General features: G+C 49.7%; 1 protein-coding gene across 3 annotated transcripts in view; it reads left to right on the forward strand.

Moving 5' to 3' along the window:
• The window catches only part of LOC133346082 (arf-GAP with GTPase, ANK repeat and PH domain-containing protein 1-like), a 169,821-nt gene that overhangs the window by 68,006 nt on the left and 76,749 nt on the right, over positions 1-25,066 (forward strand). For 2 of the 3 annotated variants that reach the window (XM_061557423.1, XM_061557421.1), the window contains exons 5-8: positions 13,072-13,213; positions 15,543-15,677; positions 22,356-22,537; positions 24,344-24,532. In XM_061557423.1, coding sequence (XP_061413407.1) covers positions 13,072-13,213; positions 15,543-15,677; positions 22,356-22,537; positions 24,344-24,532 — 648 coding nt within the window. The remainder of the gene's footprint in view (positions 1-13,071; positions 13,214-15,542; positions 15,678-22,355; positions 22,538-24,343; positions 24,533-25,066) is intronic. The other variant, XM_061557422.1, reaches the window with a different exon arrangement.

Genomic DNA, 25,066 nt, shown 5'->3' on the forward strand with positions numbered 1-25,066 from the left:
ACATGATATATTTCTTTTAGTCATGGGAGGAACCCGGAGGAAACCCATGCAGAATAGAGGGATAACGTTACATAATCCACAGAGAAATGCTCAGGAATCGAATCCAGGCTCTTCTATTTGAGGCTCATTTTTACTCGCCTTTTGCTCTTCCAAGTATCTGGTGTATTTCAGTAAATCTGCAACTTGCAAGCGAAAAGCAGACCGCGACGTGATTGTCATTGCATCCATTCGTGTGCAATTTGTAGGGCCGCGGTGACACAGACCTATTTAATTTGAAGGTTATAATCCCTTGTTCATCATGACGTCCTTTTTACTTCGATGTCTCAACAGCGTCACGGAGATCGCGTGACGTGAGGGTTCTGCCTTTGTAGTGAGGGTTGTAAGTTGACGCTGAGGAGGGGGGAGAAGGTGCCTCGGCCCCCCCATGTGGCGTGTCGTTTCCTGCTCATGATTATTAATGAGGGGGGGTGCTACATGTGGAGTGAGGTTACCCACTCATGATTATTAATGAGGGGGGGGGGTCCATGTGGAGGACGTCACCTGTTCATGATTATTAATGAAGGGGACTGGCCGATGTTGAGTGACGTCACACTCGGGACACACTGACACTCTTGGCTCATTATAATAGGAAATTACCACTGCACCACTCTGCAACATGCACTCCCACATGTGACCACTGGTGCCACATGAATCGTGTAGTCTCGTATGTCCACACTTTCACATTGTGGTAGAGCTAAAGCGACATAGGGATTTTACCGGGGCCAGACCTCACCACGACCCCTGTGTGAACTTGTTGGAATTCCTCTGTGTGATTTTTGACATCTCGTTGGTTAACTTTTCTGTCAAGTTCCTCCGAGTGAACAGTGTACATTATCGACTCGCTAATACCTCCGTATGCTGCCACGCGGAAGTGTGTGTTCGTTTACACTCCCACGCGTTCTCATACACTCCCCTCGCCTCCCACGCACTCCTTTAGCCTTTCAGGTTCTTGTCGATACCCACACGCTCACACTTGCTCCCATTCTCTCTCACGCATTCTAACGCACGCCCCCAAGCGCTAACACTCTCCCGCACGCCCCTGCACATTATTACCAGGGGTTCTCGCACACACAAAACAAAGATCCCCCGTATAGCCTTAACAGACTGTTGAGGCAAGTGCTGTTAGTGGGCACCTATGAAGGCCGGCACGGTACATGAGGGGGTGGGTGACCAGCACCACACCCAGCCGCCTTTGCCTTCCCATGGCAATATTTACACACCGCACCAGGTACTCATTTTAGGTTGAGTTGACCTAGGGGAGGCCCAGGACCGGTTCAGATAATCGTCACTGGTGTTGACCGTGAGCAGGAATTAAACTTGGGTCGCCAGGTTCGTAGCGCAGCTAACCACTGCACTACCGCTCCCCCGCACACCACTCTCCCACACACACACACGCGCACGTGCATGCTCTTTGAGACTTCACACACACCCTTTGCTTGCTCTGACTGCCCCCCACATGTTCATGCAAAATCCCACACTTTAACTGCCACGCTCACATGCTCTGACACGAACCCACACCCTTTCTCACGCTCACACATTGCCCTCCTCATTTGAGGACGTTCGAGCGCATTGCTGTGTTCAAGTTCGTTCTCGCACGTTCACACGCGGAGATCCCCGACCATGTAGCCCGCATAGACTTTTGAAGCAAGTGCAGTTCGTGAGAATTTGTTACGGCCGGAACGTCGCACAAAGGGAACGGTGTGGCCAGCACCAAGCCCCGTCATCTTTGTCTTTCCCCACTGCTGGTGTTTACACACCGCACAAGGTTATCATTTAACGCCGAGTCAACCTCGGGGAGGGCCCCCAGCACAGGTTCAGATATCATGTGCTACTGATGTTAGCCGTGGCGGGGAATCAAACTTAGACGGCTTGGTTTCTAGTGTAGGGTGCGATCCACTACATGTCTGAGGATGTCCACACACACATGGCCTTTCTCATCTTTGATATAAACCAGATGAGAGCCCGTTTTGTCCAAAAGGATCCTTTTAAAGGGAGTCTTGGGCCAAAAACCAATAATAATGTGAGCTTGTCTGTTAGGCCATTTTTCATTCAAGGCTGCAGAACTCTGAACTAAATCCACAACAACACCGACAAAATGACGACTTTTCGGTGCTTTACCTTACGTTGTATCTTTACTCATTCGGTTTGGTGTTTGACATTTGTTAAAAATGTGTTTATCACCCCAGTTTTTGAATACCCCCCCCCCGCCACTTTAAACAACGTCACGGTACAGGGCTGTGCAGGATTGTCAGCAAGGTGTTTTAAAACAAAGAGTTTAGGCAAAAAAAACGCAAAAGAATTGAAGAGTATGAATCTCGACCTGAATCTGAAGTGTGGAACGTCAGCATTTCAGATCCGACGCTTGCACAATATCTCAAAGACAAAGATCCCCCTGTTGGGGCAAGTGCTGTTCGCGAGCACCTATGAAGGCCGGCACGGTACACAATGGCCAGCACCACGCCCGACCGACCGCCTTTAACTCCCTAGAGGCAATGTTTACACACTGTACCAGGTATTCATTTGAGGCTGAGTCGACCTAGGGGAGGCGCAGGACCGGTTCGATTAATCGTCACTGGTGTTTGCCGTGTTTGGGAATGGAACCCGGTTTGCCGAGTTCGTAGCGCATTTCGCTAACCGCTGCGCCACCGATCCCCATAATCTCACACACGTTATCTCACACGTGCACACACGCACACACGCCGGAGATACAGGATGAATGTATCTGAATTTAAATCGGTCAAAAGTCACCAACGCTGTCTGCTCTTTGCAAAGAAGCAAATGATTTCGACTGAAAACCAGAACAAAGGGAATATGCGGTTCGTCGACTGGTGGTGAGAACAGAGAGAGGCGCTGCAGATGAATCCTGAGACCGGGCGCGGTTTCAGCTCGAACGCCTCAATGCCAGTGTTTTTTCATCATTATCACTCCAAAATGATAACACGCCATGGATTTTTGAAGGGCCTCTTTGAAAGAGCATGGAAAGAGCCGAGCCCGCATGTCCACGGCGCTATTTTGTGACGGGTAGCGATCGCGTTGAGAGCTCATTGTGGCTGCTCCACAGAATTGCCATTTTGAAGTGCTGCGCTTGTAACTGAGACGAGTGTTGCCACCTGCGGTCCGATCGTGGTAAAGTCACACGGACACTTACCGGGTCTTCTTCAGTTTCACCTCTCTTTGTTCGAGCAAGTGGCATTTATTTGAATGAAAGTAGGTTTAAAAAAAAATTCGACAAACGGATACAAAATGTACGCGTCCATCAGATTTTGTATTTGAATAAGTTGGACAATTTATTCAAATACAAACATGGCACCTTTAAATTTCGATTTAAAGCTTTCGTGACTGCAGGGATTCATCTTCTTGGTTCTTTCGGTAAAGTCACGTAGAAGGGAAATAATAAAATAATAAAAATAAAACATAAAATAATTCTCACTGAGAATTCTCACTGAGAATTATTTTATTCTTCCCGACAGACCTGTTCTTCACCTGAGGACGGCTGCTTGCGTTGTGGCCGAAACGTCGTGATAATTGTATTTTATTATGTTTTATTTTTTATTATATTATTATTTCCCTTCTACGTGACTTTACCGAAAGAACCAAGAAGATGGCACCTTTAGTTTTAATAAGCTGAGTTATTTCTCATACTTATTGGAAACCCAGTAAATGTCTTCGGGGGCTGTAAGGATGTCCAGTGGAGCGTGTGGCTTGACTGGCGATCCTGGGGCTCGTTGGGCCTCACAGTTGAGTTTGACCCTTTTCGAAGTTGCGTTTTTTTTCTAATTCACTGCCTTTATTCCGCCAACGTCATTTGTGCAATGTAACTACCCCTGCTCTCACCCACCACCCATCTCGCGGAGGGATCAGTGAAGTGGTCCTTGTCCTTCGTTTTGTTGTCCTCGCTCGTACAAAATGTGAACGATGACCTATGACAGGGCAGCGGAGAGATGTCTCACTCTGGCTGTGTAACGTTGACAAAATCCTCGAGCCGGAGACGGGCGGTGCCACGTTTGATGGGCGAGACACTGGCCCGCTTTCTGAGCCATGTGGGCTGTAGGATTGCCACCTTTTCTTGATTTTCCCAGCATTGTCCTCTTTTTGAAGGTGGCAGTCCTGGGAAATCTGTATATCTTGCCGGGACATTGAAAGCCCCAGTTTTCATCCATTGAGTAATATAGCCCAACTCAAGACGATGGATTTTCATGAAGCTCTGCCCTCTTTCGGGATTGTGAGACATTCTTCTTCCGATGATACGTCCCGATTTTTTTGCACCTCAGACGTGGCAGCCGACATTGGTCCTACAAGCGTGTGAAGCCTTTGTCGAGCGAATAGAGGAGACAGGTTGACGTGAAACACGGACCTCGCCCGTCTACGACTTTGTGTTTTCCCCTGACCATGAATAATGAATGGAGATATGTTAACTCACTCGCCCGGTATGCAGGAGGTCGTGGGTTCGATACCGACCCTGACGCCTGCTGTATATTTGGAGTTTTCGTGTTATTTCCGTGGTGGTGTGGATTTTTCTTCGGGTCCTCTGGTTTTTCTCTCCATATTTAAAAACATGCGTTTTAGAGTATTTGGTTGCTATACATTTCCACACGATAAGCCACTTCGTCGAGTTATCATGTGTTGCTTGTGAAACAAAAGCTCAAAGCTCAGTGGCCTTACCTGGAAAAATAAAAATAGTTTAGTTTTAGAAGTCTCCGCTGTTGAGGCAGCTGCGAGCATCTATCCAAGTTTGGTCAGCAGAGGGCACAACACAACCATTGCATGGAAAGGGAGTGGGCAGATTTTGTAAGAAAAAATACTGTACTGCATAGTAGAGAAATGTCGCCACCTCCAGGACATGGCCTGTCAACTGCACGTGCCCAGGGGCTGTTTTTGAAACTTCAGTTGGGCATCATACGGAACAACACGTGGGTACAAATCATAAGCACATGAGGGAGCTGTGCATACCGCCTGCCTACAACAGCCACGGTTAACATCAGTGACAAGTAATACCTAAATCAGTGCCGGGCAATTCTATTCAGCTTTCTTTCAGCAGTGGATAGGCAAATGGCTACATTTTCTAACACTAATCATGTTAATTGTCCACATGCACATGTATTTATTTACAACTGGGTGAGATGAATGCGTCCCTCTGGAAAGCGTTGATGCCGGTAGAATATGTTGAGTTCTTAAGCTCCGGTCCACACATCGTGATTTTTAGAGAGCAAGACGGAGGAGCGAATATCCTCCAAAGTGTCGCCCATTTAAGCTGGAGATTTATTCTGCTCATTGCCAGAAGTGACTTCGCAAGACTAGAAAAGCAACGTTGCGATGGTGAAGTGACGTTCATTCATTAAAATGCGCTGCATTGGCCATGCATTAATATTGGTCCAGACTTACTCAGTTGATGGCGACGTTCTGATTTAGGGCAGTCGTGTTCACTTTTGATGCATATCGCCTAGCTTACCCTCTCCTGTTATCCACCATTACACCACCACAGACGCTTTGGTGTCGTGTAGAAGAGAAGGCCAAGATACCCTTTAGAGCTGCTCTCAAGCGCTGCCTCGAGTGGGGGCTTCCATCAGCAGTGGTGTGGTCAATAAAACATTTTAAAACTATTTTCTATTTTACCCAGGTAAAGCCAACGAGGTATGTAGCTCTTTTTCAGAAGCGACCTGGCCACAAATGAGCTCAACCAAGTGGCTTATCACGTGTACAATGTATAGCACCCAAATATTCTAAACGAATATTCGAATTGCAGGGCTGCACCGTTTTATTTCCTTTCACCACCAATCCATTCTTCAAGACCCTCCGTTTAAATTCACATGGACAGTCCTTGGACGCTGCACGTGGCTGATGATTGGTTAACACGTGCCTCGTGACACATAGTGTTGATTGAAATTAAGATCCTTGAACTAAAAAGTCATTGAGTTAGAGATTGCTGATTCATATCGAGATCCTTCATTTTAATTTTAATTGGTGTTTTTTGCCTTCAGCAAATTTGATTTTTTTAAGTTGGATATTTGAAATTACGAAACACAATCGTAATTATCTGCTTTATATACACAGCATTTTAATAACCAAACAAGCAGTTAAATAAACATCATAATATACCCCGGCAGGTTTTTTTTTCTACTTTGACTTTTAATTTTGATACCCTTTAAATGGCACAGAAATATGATTGGCAAAAGATTTGGCACTGTGCCAGTATGCACGTAAATTTTTTCGTAATAAAAATAAGTCCAACATTTTCTTATAATTAGTGCATGCAGCCTGGAAAGACTGCACCTGTGATGAGGAATGCTTGCAGTCTGGGTACGGAGCTCGAGCAGGCAGGCGGACCCAGCGAGCCCGGCGATCTTCCCAGCACTGCTCACGTCGCCCATTGTGGAATATTGACCGCAGGTGGCAACAAGTTTATTTTGTTTCACCAGGCGAGGAGTCAAGAGGCCAGGAGAGTCTTAATTTATAAGAGTGACCTGGAGCATTAGTCCGCCAGTACGGGGCGATGATTGCCATGTATTATCCCAATTGAGTAATTTGCGGTGTAATATGTGGTGTCATTTTCAAATCTGGCAAATTGGGACCCTGATGCCGGCACACAATGGCCTACCCTTGCGAATCACATCACGGGGGTCTTTAACATCCACTTTTAAGTAGACGGTGCGTAGTTTTCTTATGGTTTGTTACAACACTCGCAGTACTAATCGGGGCGGCCCGCTCGAATTGAACTGTGAACCTCTGTGACAAGCAGCAAAGGAACCGCTGTCTTTAGCTGAAGGCAGGCTGCTCAGGAAGGAGACTCGGGTTGACAAGACATGCTCGACTGTTCGAGTTAGGCCCTCCCCGGTGTGATCACTGATTTGAGTATAGGTGGCGTATGAAGCATGCCGCAAACGACGCTTTGATCCATCGTTTGAAATCAATTCTTCCACCAATGATGCATTGAGTCGTATGCGTGAGAAATGATGCATTTTTGTAAAATGCTACATTTAAGCGTTTGCGCAAACAAAATGGTACAATTCAGTTGGGGTAATAATGAAAAAAAAGATGCTTTAATCATGTTGTGATCCTGACTTGTGAAATATGCATTTAACCACTGGGGAATTGTGGGGGCAAGTTTGATTAATTACTGTTTGTACAGTATAATGATGATAGTCATAATACTGTATATTTAACGCACAAGTCCTGGGCTGTTGAGCTTGGTGGATTTCACAAGCTGCGGACGAAGCCTTCGATGGAGCCATGAGTTTCTAATTATTCACCTTACACCACCTGTCGCACGCGTTACCTGAAACTTAACAAAACTCGAGGCGGTAGTTTATCACCCCCCTCGAACCGGAGCTAGGAACCGCGCAGTGTGGAATTGGACAACTTTAAATACACTTCACATCGTTTTCAGGGGTGCCGGGCATCACAACACAGGCAACCGCGCGTGCGCGCTTGTGATGTAATGAAAAAAAAGGCGTAAATTGATCAGAGAAAAACAATTGCTGCTTGCGGCACAATATTTACTCTGCGCCTCTCGTTTGCGAGTGGTTATATATTTCCTCCCCACCCCCTTTGCCGCCCCTTTCCTCTTTTCGCGGCGTAAACTATAAACACGGGTACGAAATGAGATGTGTCCTCGGGGGGACGCGGAGTGTGGAGTGGGCGGCGGGGGCTATATCAAACACCACCGCATCGTTTTTTGAAAGTTTTTATCCAGCACCTCCCCCCCCCACAAAGTATCCCCCCTCCGACCGAAACTTCTTGATGTCCTCCGCAACAATTTACAACGCGTGGTCTCGCCGAATGAGGCGGTAAATGGAGAATATCTCGGGCGGCAGCAGAGAGTGTGATAGGAACGTTGTGGCCGTGATCAAACAGCTCATTAGGAGTGAATGGGGAGCCTAATGACGGCACTTACTGCCTCTCCTCTAGACATCAGCTCCGGGAATGGCTTTCTAGTCGCTGCAGCGCACCAGCGCGTGCGCCTGCTCGCCCGCTCGCACAAGCCTCGATAATTGCGTTAACCCAAACCGAGAAGATGCCACGAGCTAATAAATAAATAACTTGGGGGCCGCCACCGTTGCCTGGCTCTTCTGCACCCCCACCTACAAAGCCGCAAGCACCCTCCAACAAATTGAGTCGGGAAAAAACTAGCGAGTTTCCCAGGGGTTACAAATTCTCGGCAAAGAAAGAGCGAGATGTAATTAACGGTGTCGCGCAGATGATCCTGTCCTGCATTTGAGCAAAACGGAGATGTGGCGCGAATCTAAAATGACTGCTTTTCATTTCGGCACGGAAATTGTCTCGCGTGCATCTCTGCAGTTTTAAAGTGGATTTTTTTTCGTCCGCTTTTGAGCTTGTAGTTTTATTTGTACTCACTTTTTAGCGATCTTTTGAATAAGGAAGACATGCAGATTGTTTTTTAACACTTATAAGCATCATTTCGTCATCGCCTATTTCACCGTGAAAATTTTAAACAAGTGCCCTTAACGGCGCGGCGACCCATGCGGCGATATTTCCCCTGCGCTGCCGTCGAGAGCCACGAGCAGACCCGCTGAGCGCCGTGTGCGGCACAGCCGTCCAGGACCTGACGTAACCTCGCCGTGTCCTCGCAATCACCGCTTGGCGTGTGCCGAGATCTTCCTAATGGGGCCCTTGCTTCCCTGCTGACAGCTCCCATGCAGTTACAAAAAAAAGTATATTGACACGGCGCGAGTGGAGTTGGTGGCGCAGTGGTTATCGCGCTGTGCTATGAACCCGACGAACTGAGTTCGATTCCCCGGCCACGGCTATAACATCCGTGACGAGTGAAATCTGAACCGGTCCTGGGACCCACCCCCCCACCTTCACCGATCCCCACTGACAAGCGTGGAGAAGCATGGTGAAAACACCCCCATGACCGACACGACGTGGGGAGGCCCCTTCCAGCCTTTTGATTATTATATCATATAGACATGTACATTTAATGTGAAACGTTACGTATGGCATGAATTGATATCTGTGTTATTAAGTTGTGCAATTTATATATATCATATTTTACAAATTGGCATTTAAAATGCCGCTTTGCACGTTTGTGAATACACAACAAATTTAATTTCATATATGCAGTGGGTTTAATTTAACAACAAACTTGCAGCGTAACCATTCGTTTGTTTAGTTATCTGACACACTTTAAAACATTCATGGCCAAGTGTTATTTACACAATTAACAGCGCAAAGTCACGTTTGTTAGTCCACACGCGCACGGAGGGAAGCGATGTACGTGCTTATATTCCCATTTGTTTATAAATGCAGTTGCTGAACACAGGCACAATGTTGTATAACACAGTGACCAACAACTTTACATGTTGTTGTTTTAATCAGTCAGCTGCCTCTGCATAATCACTGCCCCTATAGAGAACATGCACGCTGCCCACAAGTAGTTTTTTGGTGTGTTTAGTTTGTTGTCCTTCCCCCGCACCTACAATTAGCACAGTTGGCTACGTACGGTACGCAAGAAGTTCAAGATACATAGGCTTCAAATAATGCCCGTCAAATCTTGACTTGAAGCTTTCGTGACTGCAGGAATTAATATTCTTTGGGTCTGTTGGTAAAGTCACGTAGATATGTTCAAAGAAAATAACAAAAACTACGACGTTTCGATCGCAACACAAGCAGTCGTCTACGAGTACCATTAACATTAGCTGCCCCGCCCATGCTGCTGACACGACCGCTTGTGTTGCGATCGAAACGTCGTAGTTTTTGTTGTTTTCTTTGAACCTATATACGCGACTTTACCGAAAGACCCAAATAATATAATTCCCGTCATTTAGTAATCCCAGTTTTTTACCCAGACAGGTGGGCACAGTGCACATTGAGATATTTGGCCAGCTCCATAAAGAGGTGTTTGGCTTTGTGTGGGAGCATATCGGAGAACCCAGGGAAGACCCACCATGCATACGAGGGGGTGACACTCAGCACTGGCATCTCCTGGCGACAGACTTCACATCCCCAGAGGCCTGCAACACCTGGCAAGCCCCAGCGGTCATCAAGCCAAATGCTAACCGGGCTAAATCCTGCTTAGCCTCTTGTGTCCAAACAAGACGGAGAGCCCCTTCACGGTTGTCTATAGCAAGGAGCCCGAGATACTTTCCTGCGTGGCATCGTAGACAAGGCCCCTTGTCTTTGGCACCTTGCGCGTCTTAATATTGAATGCGGGTGGGCAGATTGGCTCAGACGCAGATGCGCCCATCCCTTGACGATTGTGCATCGCGAGCTCTGGAGGAAGCCTACGCGTTGGCAGCCGGTTTGGCGAGTGATTTTTTTTTTTTACCCTCTGCGCTTTGTCCAGAATGTTTGATGGTGGGGGTCAGGGCCGAAAGCACCGGAGCACAGACCGGCCCTTTAAACACGATCGTTAAACGCAACCACGGGTCTCGGTCAGAGGCGCGACCACTTTAGACGTCTTTTAACCGCGGCGTGCACTTTGTATTTAATTAGTGGCTCGTGTTGTAGCACAACTGGCATTGTAAAATGTTGACCTTGGAGGTGCGTCGATGGAGGAGTTGATCAGTCCGGCCGTACGGCGGTTACACTTTCTTTATTTTGTGCCGCCCTTCATACATTTAGTTGTAAGGATTCATCTAGTTGATGTGTACGAGTTTGTGTAAGCATTTGTTTATTGTCAGATGCTCGACGTGCGGATATATCTGTCTCTGCATACATTTTAGTGCGATGCGTAACAGCATGCATTAGGCACGTGCTCCCGCGTTTTTGTATAATTTATCCGAATAATCTGAAAATCAGATGCGACAATTTTTGTTGCATAAACGTCACTAATATGGCGTCACTCCCGTGCCCTCTAGCCAAACAGCGGCGTCGCGCGGCAACGGGCGACGCCGCTCTTGTAAAGCACGAAGACAAATTTGTTGCGACGTTCCGAATGAAAGACGGTGAAATCCATTTCATCCACCGTCGTCCGGTGGGTGGCCCACAGTCTCACGTTACACACATGCGGTGCCACCCTTTGCGTATGCGAGGCCACCCGAAGCACAAGCGCTTGCTTGCTTGGACGGCGCGTGTTGTGACCGTGCGCGCGACGACGATGGAAAGTGGTGCGCGGTTATTAACGGCTGAGGGCGGCAGCCAAAACGCGTGCCCATTATGCGCGGCCGGTCCTCTGCCGCCGTAAATCCTCGGCTATAACGAGTGCAGTTACAGAATTTTTTTTGGTGCACGATGCATATAAGTTGCTTTTAATTTAACCCATCAATTTAACCTCAAACCCGTGTTACCAAATTGCTACCTTTTTAAAGTGCCGTGGCTGCACTTTATTTAGATAAATGAACTCTCCCCTTGACATTCCAATTGCGGTTAAATTTTTGGACCATCATTCTTGGTTCAGATGGAGGCGAAATTAAAGTGATCTCATTAAATAATCAGTTTCTCCTGTCTCCCTAAATCTTGCTACAAATCTCGCAGCTGACAGGCGCGATCGCCGCTAATGCTTTAATCATAATGACCCGTCTCCAGGCAGCCATCGCTCTGGACCATCCCTGTCTCCGACCTCGGTTCCCCTCCGACGACCCCCCCCCCCCCCCGCCGTTGCCTCGGCAACGCTTCTTGCTTCAGAGCCATGATCTCTGACCTCTTTTTCCATTCCCACAATTCCTTGCCCTTGGCTCCCCGCTCTCGCCGCCCCAGCTTCCGTGCTCCGCCGCTCATCGGCACGTTCGGTTCCCCGCCTCGTCCCCCCCCCCCCCCCCCCCGGGTGTTTCCCCACCCCCCCCCCCCCCGGTGTTGCCTGCGACGGTCGCCCCCAAAAATGTGTCAATGTCAAACGCCCCTTCCTCGCAAGGGGGGGGGGGGGCAGATGGGGGGGGGGGTGATGCCCGGATGCACTGCCTGTGTCACCGCTGCGCCAGCCATCATCGCCCCCCCCCCGCCACTCCTCCCCCAGCCCACAGGGGCGGGTCCCCGTGGAACATTTAAGCCAAAAATGGTCTCTCGATTAGAATTAAGCTCAATGTAATTATTCCCCGGCTTGTGCCGAGGCCATAAATAATGGAAGTGTCAATTACAATGGCCCTGCCGAGGCACTGTGAGAGTGGATCGCTCACTGGGCAAGGTCTTTCTGGCCCGTCCTTTTTTTTTTGTGACGACAAGATAATTTGTCTATGTGCACACGCTCTCTCCGAAGTTTTCCCTCAGATTTTTTTCTGGTCTCTTTTCCCCCCTTCTCCGCATCGCTGAGTTTGATGGCCGCCGTCATTGTGTGGTGTCCTGTGTCTGGCGAACCCCGTTTTTCCGCGGTCATGTTTTTGGTATATGTGTGTAAATATTAACACGACGCATTCTCTCCCTGCTGTCCCTTAAAATTGGATGAAAAGGATTTATCTTTATTACGTTTTTGGAGTGTGCACGTGACGAAGTGTGTTTGTGCTGGGTCGTGTGTGTCGAGGAAAGTGTGCAGTTCCTGGGGAATGTTGCTCAACACCACAGCGTCATTGGCAAGTTGCATTTGAACCTGACTTGCTTTAACTCGGCATTGAATAAGTAGTGCTGTGTGCGTCACGGCACTACATGGCCCAGCGGTTGAGTGTGACATTACCCAGCCGTATTGCGTTCGCCGCTTGTTGCAGAGGTTCGCCGTTCCATTCCTGCAGGCCGCCCTGCTTACTATTGTGGGTATAAGAACCATGAATCACTTGCGCCAACTGCTGCAGTGGACGGGAAATATCCCATGACGGTCATTTCGAAAACAGTAGGCCATTTGTGGCTGCGTTATGGCCCAGATTTGCCAAATATGAAATTTTACCTGCAAGATATTCAACAGGGACTACACATTGCAACTTTGCCCTCCACTGCGAAATGTTCTGCAGACGACGTCTGTGAAGTATCATTTTTGTGATAGGGTCATAGTATGCAAATGGCGCAAATACCAAACGTGCGACTGATTTGATTTGATTAATGCTGTAGAGAAAAGCGCAGCTCGGCCGTGCGTGGTGCTGTGCCCATCGCCTCGCTCCCGCGGGGTGTTAACGCTGAACGTCCGATCGCGGTTGCCGTGTGCGCGTGCAGTTTGCGTCCTGGCTGGACGGCGTGATGCTGGTGTTCGCGCTGTCCGACGAGGCGAGCTTCCAGAGTGTGGCGCGCTACCACCAGCAGCTGTCGTCGCTGTGCAGCCTCTCGGAGCTGCCCACGCTGCTCGTGGGGACACAGGGTCTGCTGCTCACGCGCACCAGCAAACACACGCACGCGCACACGCACGGACAAACGTAATCACGAACAAAGACAAAGATTCCACGTTTAGCCTAGACAGACTGTTGGGGCAAGTGCTGTTAGCGAGCACCTATGAAGGCTGGCGCAGCACACGAGGGGGTGGGTGGCCAGCACTACGCCCGGCCGCCTTTTTCTCCACAGTGGCGATGTTTCCACATCGCACCAGGTACTCATTTGAGGCTGAGCCGACCTAGGGGAGGCCCAGGACCGGTTCAGATTATCGTCACTGGTATTGACCGTGAGCGGCAATCGAACTGGGGGTCGTTGGGTTCGTAGCGCAGCGCGCTAACCGCTACCCTATCGCACAAGCACACCTGCTGACTTGCTCGCACACACGCACATCGCGTACGCACTCACACACAACATCAGCCGTATTCACCACTGAATGACACTGGTGTCATTGGATATATTTTGAGGCCATGGAGAGTCGGTAAATGCTCCCTGGCAAGAGCTCATTGAACAGACCAAAACATTAGAGGTTATCAGACTGGCTTTGGCACGCCCTGCTGTGGCTACTCGGATGAATTTTAACCGCCTGACGCTCTCCTCGTCGTTGTTGTGAGCACTGCCACAACGACGCCAACAGCAACTGCCCAGTCGTGTCTTTACCTTGCCTCCTCCACAGTGGCCGGTCTAGATACCGCTGGTACCAGCCGTTGTAACGCTCTCACGCGCACACACGTTCACTGGGGGCAGCGAAATTGTTTTGTCCATTATAGTCTCGAAAATTGATTCTTGCGATGCATCTTGCGTGCGAGAATTGATTGTTTTTGATACGTATACGTTGTATGTAATTAGTTCATGTTGCCCCTGCAGCCATTAGATGCGCTACATTGACCCACGTTGTAAAAAAATATAAATATAATTGACTCTTGAATTGAATCGCTTTCCAGATTCGTGAATTTTTTTGAATCACGATGGGAGCGAATCGTATCCAGGCCCAATGTCTATGTGCACACGCACACACACACATGCGTGTATGGGCGTTCTTACGCACACTCACATACTCACACGTACCAATACGTGTAGAGTACATATAGAGTGCACACATACAACCAAACCCCATTTACATGCTAGCACACGCATACAGAGCATTCTTGCACACGCACACTTATGCACAGACAGATACAACTAATTAGAAACATACCCTCAAACAAACACATAGGTACACACAAATTCACACGCACACACACACACAGCACGCGCGCACGGGGGCACGCACGTCAACACTCTCCACGTGCAGCCAGCACGAGGTCGGGCCGCGGCAATACAATTCCGCGCGCATCCGCCACCTCCGCGGAGCCGCTTGTATCGATTAGGGGGAGACTTTGTCAAACAGCGGCCCTCGTCATTGGCGGGGGGGAGGGGGGGGCTCTGACTTAATGACCGAGTGAGCTCATTAAAAATCGGTGAAAAAAATGAAAGGGAGCTCTGGGAGTGTGCCGCCGCCGCCACTGCCGCCGTCGACGACGAGTGATAAATTCCCTCCTCCTCTTTAAATATCGCCGCGTTCGGAGTCTCGCGGCGCCCGACCGCCCCGCTCGCCCCGGCTCCACCGCGAGGCATGTTGCGTGTGAGAGGTGCAAATATAAAAGAGACGGATGAGGGTGGCGGTGCCGATAACGGTGATGATGATGATAATGATATCCCTCTTCCTCCACCGGTCACGTGGCACCAAGCGGCGTTTCGGCCGCGATGAATAACGGCCTCGACGACAGAGAATATTGTTTTAGGCGCAGGAAGACCTCGCTGAGTTTTTTTCAAGACTCGTTGTTTTTTTAAGAGGGTTGCGCTTTTCGATGTTTCGCTTGTTTTTTGTTGTTGTTGTTGTTGTGTGTTTTGGCTGTGGAGGGACTCTGTTGTGCCCGGAAATATCCAATCTAACACAGGTACCGGTCAGTTGAAGGCTGAACTGACCTCGGCGAGGTCCATTCTGATACCACCAATGTTAACTGTGGCCAGGAGTCAAACTCAGGTGGCTGAGTTCGTAGTACCTTCTACCAACCACCGCGCCACCACTTTTAATAGGTGCTCGTAAACAGCACTTTTTTCACCAGTCTGTTTAAGGCTACATCGATGTCTGCGTGTGTGGTGGTAAACATCGCCACTAGGAAGACAAAGGCGACCGGGCATGGTGCTGGCTACCCACATGTGCCATACCAGCCTTCATAGGCGCTCGCTAACAGCACTTTCTCCAACAGTCTGTTAAGGCTACACGGGGGTATCTTTGTCTTCGTGTGCGGTGGTGGTGGGTGTGGTGGTGCCGGCAGACGCGATTGGGCCGGGCAGCCCACGCACCGTCGACGATGCCCGCGCGAGGAGGCTGTGCTCCGAGCTGCGCATTGGCACCTACTACGAGACGTGCGCCACCTACGGCCTCAACGTGGAGCGCGTCTTCCAGGAAGGTACGTGGGAGGAGGCCCGGAACACCGTCCCGGCGCTGGGAACGTTTGTTACGTCCAAAAGGAAACAGTTGTCCTTTATTGAGCGACGAATAGGGCTTTCACGTCTGGCAGGTGACCACACATTGACCTTGTGCATGAGAGGCGCCCTTGCCGCTGTGACACAAGTGAGCAGTCTAAAGTTAGAAACAGGGTGGGCCAGGTTGACAAGGATTCCCCTCCAGTGCCCGATTAGTGCAGCTGAGATGCTTGCAGTGACGAATATATCTCGTCTGGGGGCGTAATTGGTATGCCTTGGAAACAAGGGACATCCTGATGTTTGTCTGGAAAGCCTTCCTGCACATCAAGGCTCTTGTTCTTTCTCGAGTTGGTCAATTTGATTTAAAATAGATGTTGGTGCTCAGAGGTGTTCTGGTTTAGTGGAGGGTTAAGGTTGTGATTGGAGAATCGTTTGGGTCAAGGGTTAGGGTTGAGGCTGGGGAAAATGTTTGGCCAAAGATTATGGTCGTGTTTAGAGAAGAGTTCAATTGGCACTTGTCCAAAGACCAAGCAGCTTTTTGCTTCGGATGATGATCAGAGCAAGTCACTGGATCGTACAGATGGCACTTTGAGAAAGAATCTCTCATAAAGACAGCCTCACCTTAATTCTGTCCAGGGGTTACAATTCGCTTTGGGCATAGACCTCAGGGCCTTTTAATACAGACGTCTGAGCAGTGCATCACTGGTTTTACACGGTCTATTTGTTTCCCATTGCAGCGTCTCCTTTGACGTGCTGCACGCACGCTGCTCAGTGAGTGTGTGCAAACGCAGCACTGTGGTAGGGAACTGGCCTTCAGGAGTAAGTGCACGAATACGATGGCGTTCAACTTCTGTGTTTGCCGATGGTCTGAAATTTGGCATGAAGATATGGACGCGAACTCAGGACCTGTGTAACCTTTGTCAAACATCTGCGCAGTTTGCCCCCTCTGTGTTGCAGGGCGATGAGAGATTTGAGGACGCACGCCAGGGCCTCGGTGCGCGCCATGCTTTTGTTGAATTTCTGAGATTTTGTTAAGGACTCGTCAAAAAGCTCATTTATGAGCCGGCACGGAGCGGTGCCAAAAAAAATCACCGCCCTCTGTAGCCAAAGCGAAGACAATGGCTCTCAGCAACAACAATGAGGAGGATGGTCGCTTGCTGTTTGACCGCCGCTGACCTTTGCCAGGCTGTTCCCTCTGTGCACATTTTACCGGCGAGCAGCGAACCCTCCCGTTTACAGCGAGCGAGCGTTGACGAGTCGGCAATAAAGAACGCGCCTCACCCGATCGCGTTGGGGAAAGTCACCTCGTGTTTAATAGATTACTTTGCAATTAGCCTCAGGGGTTGTGGTTTAGCCTAGTTAATTGTTGAATTCCTACGTCTATGTTTTTGTTGCTGTTGCTGCCACACCTCCTTCAGTGAATTCGACAACAAACAGATGACTGTTATTATTACTGCGCAATTGTCACACTCGAGGTTGAGAGAAAATGAAAGCGCTGCAATCTGTGGCAAACGGCTGCCGCTTGAGCTCATTTTTACTACAATTCACTTATGACGCTTGAGCCCAGGTGTCCGTGAAGGAGTTGACAGTGGGAGGAGTTTCAAAGGTTTAGGAAATAAAGCGTCGGTCAAAAGAGAAATAAAAGGAACCCTCCAACAAACAAAAAAAAAACACGCTCTCTTATCTTTGTGAACAGGCTTTAAAAGATGACGGTTCATGTTCCTTTTGGAATTGCACCACTGATGCTGGCAGGGGTGTAATGTGTGCACACTGGACCGGTTCATTCTCCTGTCGTGGCAGTTGAAACAATGACCAAGTTGCCTGTACTCTCCTGCCTCTGTCCACCCAGCAGTATAAATTGATACGCACACATGCAAATAGAAGACAGAGATCTCCCTTGCACTGCTCACGACAGAGTGGTGTGGCTGGAAAAAAACAAACCAGGCTGCCTTTGTCTGTCTGATGCTGATCTCCACACACTGCACCAGGTACTCAGTTCCGGCTGAGTTGACTGATACTAATAATGATGCAATTTATAAAAAATTTGTGGACCTAACGGCTGCAACTCAGAGGCGAGGAGCCAAGCTCAGAGAGGAAGCCCAGGGCCGGTTAAGATGTCAATCACCTTTGATGTTTGCCCTGGCAGTAATTGAACTCAGGTTCCTGGGTTCGCTAAGTACGACGCCACTGCTCCCCACACACGTACAAACACACATGTACAGACTAATATACACAAAGACAACGATCCCCCGTATAGCCTTAAAAGACTGCTGGGGCAAGTGCTGTTAGCGGACACTTATGAAGGCTGGCACGAACCATGCCTGGCTGGTCTTGTTTCCCAAGTTGCAATGTTTACATACTGCACCAGGTACTCGTTTGAGGCTGAATCGACCTAGGGGAGGCCCAGAACTGGTTCAGATAATCGTCACTGGTGTTGGCCAGTGAGCAGGTATCGAACTCAGGGCATCGGGTTCGTAGCGTAGCACGCTAAACCGCTACACTACCGCCTCCCCTTAATATAGTAGAGACTAATATACACACACATGCAAATGCTGTCCATTTTTCTATTTTACCACCCGTCCACCCATCTACCCGTCCACCCATCCACCCCATCCACCCCATTCACCCCATCCACCCATCCCGCAAGGACCCGGCTCTAAGCGGTCTCATTACAGTGCAATCTCCTTGCTGCGGCGCAAATTAATCACACTCCTTAATTACCTCGCCGAGCGCCGGGGTTGAGATTTATTTCTCGGCCGGAGTTTAATTTGAGCTTGCCCGTGACAGCGCAGGGCTGCGGCAGCCGTGAGGGTGCGGAGCGGAGGCACTTGCCACTGGGGGAGGCGCTCGTTTGTCAGACGCTGCCCGTGACAGCACCTGAACTTGATTTTGAGAACAATTTTTTTGTTAAATTGGGAAAAGTTATACTGCCTGCCACGGAATATCTAATCACACTTTATTCCGCGCGCCGGCCTAATGTGTGTATTTTACACTTAATGTATACAGCATAATTCATCCTAATTGCATTTGCTTTTGCGAATATTGCTAATCTTGTTTGCGTTGATGGCAACGTTGAATTACAACACGCAGAGTGTTTTCAGCAACAGACCTGACACCTTTTACTTACAACCACGTCACTCCATTTCATGCCATCTATCACACAATAAAAAAAAATACTCAAAGCCCTATCAATTAATTTCTACATATCTATATTATTGCATTTAACTTGCTGAAAATGTTTTTGGGGTCCAGAGCAGTAGGACTCCCCAATGAATAAAAAAAAGCACTGAAGTCCATTTTGACATCTTTTCCAAACAGTACAAAACTATAATCTATTTTTATTTTACCAGGTAAGGCCCACTGAGCTATATATCTCCTTTTCAGAAGCGACCTGGCCACAAAAGATAGCTCAACAAAGTGGCGTATCGTGTGGAAATTGCAACCAAATACTCTAAAAGCATGCTGATGAACGTGCGTTTAGAAACAAAGTACGCGTGGCTCTTGGGAGGCATGCGCGGGAGCGAGTGGTAGGGCTGAACACAGCTGCTCCATTCATAGTTGGCGAACAAAATTTAACTGCACAATTGTGCCCAAGCTTCCGAACCCTCACTTCCACGCCCGCCAGACACTTCTCGCTGTTGCCTTGCCGAACTCGGCCTCGCATTTCTCTGCCCCACTCTGCTCCCTAAAGTGTCTCCCTGCTTCCCCGTTCTGCGGCTGCTGCTGCTGCTGCTCACAGCCCGTATGCCGTGCCACCTGCTGTCTGTGCCACGGGACTGCTTGGGATATTGCGATCTCTGTGCAGATGTTTGCTGAAAGAGGGCTAGTCGTGTTGGGCTCAATTGCGGGGAATTACCGACGTACTTATTTACGTATTTATTTGTTAGTTTGGGGGCGGGAGGCCATGGGGGGGGGGGGGGGGGTGGCTGTGGTGGTTGGGGATGGGGTGGGGCGGATTTTGGCGAGGGAGAGAGAGTAGGGCTGTGCGGCTCATGTGGAGGTATTGAATTTACAGGATGTGGAGACACATCTGTTTGTAAGGCAGCCTTTCATCTGGACTCAGGATGTAATAAACTGCAATTATCTCATTAACCCCACGTAGGGAGGAGGGGCCGGTGATCTCTGGCCGCCAGGCTGTTCCAGCTGTACCTTTAACCCCAACCTTCCCGCCAGTGTCTCCCCCCCCCTCCAAGCCCAGCCTCGCCATCTCTTTGCCTCCCACCTCCTCTTCCTCCCTCGCTCCTCCAACAAAACATGTGCTCTGCTCTCCGTGCCGACGCTGCACGTATGCCCGAACACCACCGTCCACCCCCGGTACTTCTGTCCGCGCCTTCACAGGAGTGGACGTGGCCGGCTGGTGTCCGCTAGTGGCCACCGGCACGACGCTGCGTCGACCGGTTTGTGTTCAGAAAATTCCTCCTGCGCGTGTGTCGCGCCACCGGCCTCTTGTGTTGTCGGGAGGTCGAACGCGCGCTTGATTTTTAGGACTCTAGGAGAAATATTTCCCGCGTCCTATTTCGGACCATTGAGGAGCTAGAACAGTCTCCGATGGGTTTTTTTGGGTTGTGCCGTCAGAGGGCTCTTACGGCACAACTGTGAAGGCCCAAGTGTTCCAACAACAGCACAGCACTCTTAAGAGCTGGTGTCCTGCTCGCGTATTTTGGTGTTGACTCGGCCGCTGCTCTGTACTCATGCCTTCTCGAGAGGAGTTAAAGGAAACTCATCGAAAGTTGTTCCCCTCCCCTGGCCTTCCCTGCTCCCTCTCACCATCAGCAGCACCCCCGTCTGCCTCCCCCCTTCCCATTCATTGGTCATTGTCAAAGCGCTTTATTTGGAATCAATTGGCAATTATTGGAGGGGGTCCTTTTAAAGGTTTACCCTCCAAGGCTGTGGAGTGGGTTAGGGTGAAGGGGTCTGTGGGGTGGCGCTGGGTAGGGAGAGTTTGCTGACAGGGGCACGGTTTCTGTTGAACATGTTTTTCAGATGTCTGACGAGGTGAAAGAAAGAAGTCTAATTACAGGGTCAGAGTTGGAGGGAGGAAATTTACAGCGGATGACTACACGTTAACCCCTGGCTCCCCAGCCAGCACTCCCCGCACCCCACGATGCCTCTGATGTAGGGGGAAGCCTACAAAATTGGCTAAACATGGGTTCGAAAAGTGCAGCGAATTAGGCGTTCCGTGAACTGTCGCCTGGGGATGTGTAATGTTATCGTAGGAGCGCTGCTTTTAAAACTGCTAATAATCCCTCTGGTAGATTTGTCCAAAAACATTCCCCACCGCGCTCTCCTCACTCGTCCGCCACGCAGACTCCCATCCGGTACCTTCCACCCTAACCCCCAACCCCTCACCCAGTGCGTCTCCTTTGCCGTGCTGGGTATAGCGCCACACGTGGCATCCTTTTTCCCCCCACATTAGATAAATGAGAATTTTCGAGGACGCTCTAAACTGTCAATTTGAAGCGATCGTTTTGAAATTGACCAAAAACCACAGCCGCTGTTAATCGGCAAAGCCAATCGGCGTCACGGCCACATCAGCCTACATCAACCCTCCTGGCCGCTCTGGCTTGACTTTGACAGAAGAGACAGTCGTGTTTACAAGGTGCAGAGCACGCCTCTGTGGTCCTTGTGGGAAATGACAGGGAGAGAGAGCGCGAGGGAGGGAGGGAGGGAAGGAAGGGCCTCCGGGAGGGAGGGAGGGAGGGGAAGGGAGGGAGGGAGGGAAGGAGGGAAGGGGAGAGAGGGAATGATGGAAGGAGGGAAGGAGGGAGGGAGGGAGTGGTGTGGCTGTGACTCTGTCCCCGCTCCATTAGTCTCGCGCTGTTGGAGCCGCGATGTGACATCGCGCCACCGGGACGGGGCGAGGCTGGAGTGTAATGAGGTCGCATTAATCGCACAGCCGATTAAAGCGGATTAGGTAATTGATTTCAGAGATGGGGGTCTGCATCTCGGCTGGCACATACTGCCGTGCTGCTGGAGAGAGATTGGGGGTCAATTTGAGATTTCAAAGAAATAGGAGGGAAGAGGAAAAAGTAGCGATTAGTGGAGCAGGGCAGATGCCGTGCTGAGCGATGGGGCGTTGGCCTCCCTGTAAGGACACCTGCTCGTGGTTTCATGGCCTTGGCTTCTAACAACTTTTACTGGAGACCGATTTGCTTTAAACCTTTGGTTTTATATCCACGTCGAGGCACGTGTCGTCAAAGGGACGTATTTTATGGCCAACTGTAGAAGGCGATCCTGAGCGATGAAAATGGCCGCCCATTTGTCTGGCACGCCTCACGTTGACTGAATTTCACGTGTCGGATGCGACTTGAACAAAATTCACAAAAACCTCTGTGTCCAAATGAGTTGCGTGACCGAATTGAGGTTATAATTGGAGGAGAAGAATAAGAAGCGGCTGCATTGGCAGTTGTATACGAGCACAGACGGAAAGCTCCTCACTCGCCACCAACACCATTACCACTCCCTTTTAACAAAGAACAAAACTAGTTTGCTAACATTTCACACAATTACGCTTCTTCCGAGATGTTGTGGGCAACGCTTCTGATTCGGCAAAACGTCGGCACGCTTTGTGCGTCCGTTTCGCTCGACGGATGCGGACTCTCATCTCATCCATTTGTTTTCCCCCCTCGGTGACTCTGCCGTCTGCCCGTGTTGTGGCGCAGTGGCCCAGAGGATCGTGGCCACGCGGAAGAAGCAGCAGTTGTCCATCGGACTGTGCAAGCCTATGGTGACGCCACCCTCCACGCCTGTCGTTCCGTCGTCCCCCATGGGGCCCCTGTCCCCGCACCCTGCGCAGGTGATGACGCCACTGGCTGCTGTGCCCCTGACCCTCCACGTAACACAGGTGACCACCACGGGTAATCTCCACAGCCCACGTGAGCCACCCATGGTCTCCCTAATGTTGCCAGCTTGACTCTTGTGTGAAACACAAACAAAGACAAAGGTCCACCGTGTAGCATTTAACATACTTTTAGGGAAAGTGCTGTGAGTGAGCACCTATGAAGGCCGGCACAGCACATGAGTGCCTTTGTCTTCCCAGTGGCAATGTTTACACAGGTACTCATTTGAGGCTGAATCGACCAAGGGGAGGTTGAAGACCGGTTCAGATAATCGTCACTGGTGTTGACCTTGAGCGGGAATCGAACTTGGGTCGTCGGGGTTCATAGTGCAGCTTGATAACCGCTACCCTACATGCACACATACACCCACACACCTCTCAATCCCAACATCCCATAATAGCAATAACAATAATGTCCTTTTGGCAAAGACTTGGGGAGGCCTTCATCTAGCAATTTCAAGATCATGTAAGCTTATTTACACAGAAAAGCCTTACGGGGTATCTACGTTGCACTTCTTTCGCACCGTACATAGCCAACTGTGGTAATCGGAGCGGTGGTTGGATGGTTCCATTAATGAGAGTTTGGCTTTACGTGGGAGGAAACCAAAGTGGCCACAGAAAAACTCCGCTCACAAATGGGGTGATGCTCAATGCTCAACAATCCATTGTTGTGCTGCCATCTGCTGGCCGCCTTGCAATCCAAGCCAACGGTCGTTTGTATCCACACACGCAGCCCTCCGTCCAAGTATTCACCAGGCACATACTTGCTTAACTTCGGAGATGTGACGAGATCGGGCACATTAAGGATGATTTAGTTGCAAATGCTTCAAAACACTGGGGAGCGTGTGCTGCAGGCGGCAGTATGTTTATCAGCTGCGTGGCGACGTTATCGTTTACATTCTACCTGGTGTGCGGTTGAGCTGGCTGGCTTCACAGTCTAGTGACTGATCATGTCTCCATCCAATGGAGATTGATGTCAACTAGCCGTACAATAAAAAAATATCTCGAGTGCACAGCTTCGTAGGCCCAATGGAGGGGCATGTTAATGCAAATCAAGAGGTTCCTAGTGTCCATGCCAGCAGACATATCTACGGACTTCTTTGTGAAGTTCCTTCTTAGCAGGCCTCATTGACAAACTCTTTTGTAAAGTTCAAAAAAGGTGATGCCCTTTTAAGTATAAGTAACACTGATTGTGGCATTTAAAATAAATCAATAGCGAATGCCTGATTACAATGAAGCAAGGGTGAAAAAAAATTCAAGGAGGCGCTGCAGGTGTGGGGTTGTGCGGAGTGCCGTCGCGGTGCTGACAGTGAGAGTAGGCTGCCTGATTTTGCGGTCCTGAGCACTCGATCAAGAATCGACTGAGATTCATTTGATTGAACCCCCAAATAAATAAATAAAACTATTGCGCTGCTGCTGCTGCCAGGATTCAGCATCGCTACCACAAACCTAAATTTATCCTTCTTACCGTATCGAGTCCTGTGAATGCTGGGACACAGGCTGCTGGTAATTGTGGTGGGGTGTTTGTGTCTGTGGTGGGGAAGCGTGTCATAGTGGTTTATAAACTGATGCTCCGCTCTTGGCAACCTGGGTTCGATTCTTGCCCATGATGCACATCTTAAACGGCAAGTGGCATCCGAACCTGGCCTAGGGCCCCTTCTAGGTAGCTTAGCCTTGATCGCCAAAACCACCCTCTTCAGTGTCATTGTGATGAACAGAACATGGCCCTATTTAGTGCTGTGCCGGCCTTCATAGTCTGTTGAAGGCTATATTGGGGATCTTTTTTTCTTTGTTGTGCCATGACTGGAACAGCCGTCTGCGCTGCACGGAGGCCTTTACTCACAGACGCACGTGGCGGCGGCGGCAACAGTCGCGGTCATTCCTGCGCTCTCATCATCGTCTGCTTCCACGCCGGCCAGCACTGAGCGCGAAGTGCGGATTGACGGCGCCATCACCCCCACGTCGTCGCGCAAGCAGCCGCGGCGTCGCTCCATCTTCACGGTGAGTGCCTGCTCTTCGGCCTATACTGCCGTGCCCAGCACTCGAAGTTCGCGGGGCTGCAATAGAGGGCGACTACTCGGCTACAGGTACCGCATGTTCATCAGTAGGGATACACGCAGAGCTGACTGTGTGGTTCGGTAGGCTAACACCGTGTCAGAGACACTTAGCTGGGCACAACTGGTACACGCGAGCTCCGGTCAGCCTCACAGCAGCGGCTTTTGGCCCGCTATCGAACAAGGCCATCTGGAACGCTCTTTCTTCTGATATTAGAAAGCCACTGGAGCTAGTCGCTTTTAAATAGAAAACTAATTTCTATAGAACTGCTTTTTGTGTATAGTTTCTTGTCCTTCTCCCACACCTCCGATGAGCACGGTTGGCTACATACAGTGTGAAGGAAGTTCAACATACATACATACCTGGGTTTGAATGCAGGTTCAACCATGGTGTAGGCCCGATCGCTAGTGACTGCACAAGAAGCCATAATCAAATTTGGTTTGTTGCTTCAGTTGGCTTAGTCTGTGGCTGAGGTTTATG

This window comes from Lethenteron reissneri, chromosome 23 (assembly GCF_015708825.2).
Source record: "Lethenteron reissneri isolate LAM-NWPU_2019-01 chromosome 23, ASM1570882v1, whole genome shotgun sequence".
Classification (NCBI taxonomy): domain Eukaryota; kingdom Metazoa; phylum Chordata; class Hyperoartia; order Petromyzontiformes; family Petromyzontidae; genus Lethenteron; species Lethenteron reissneri.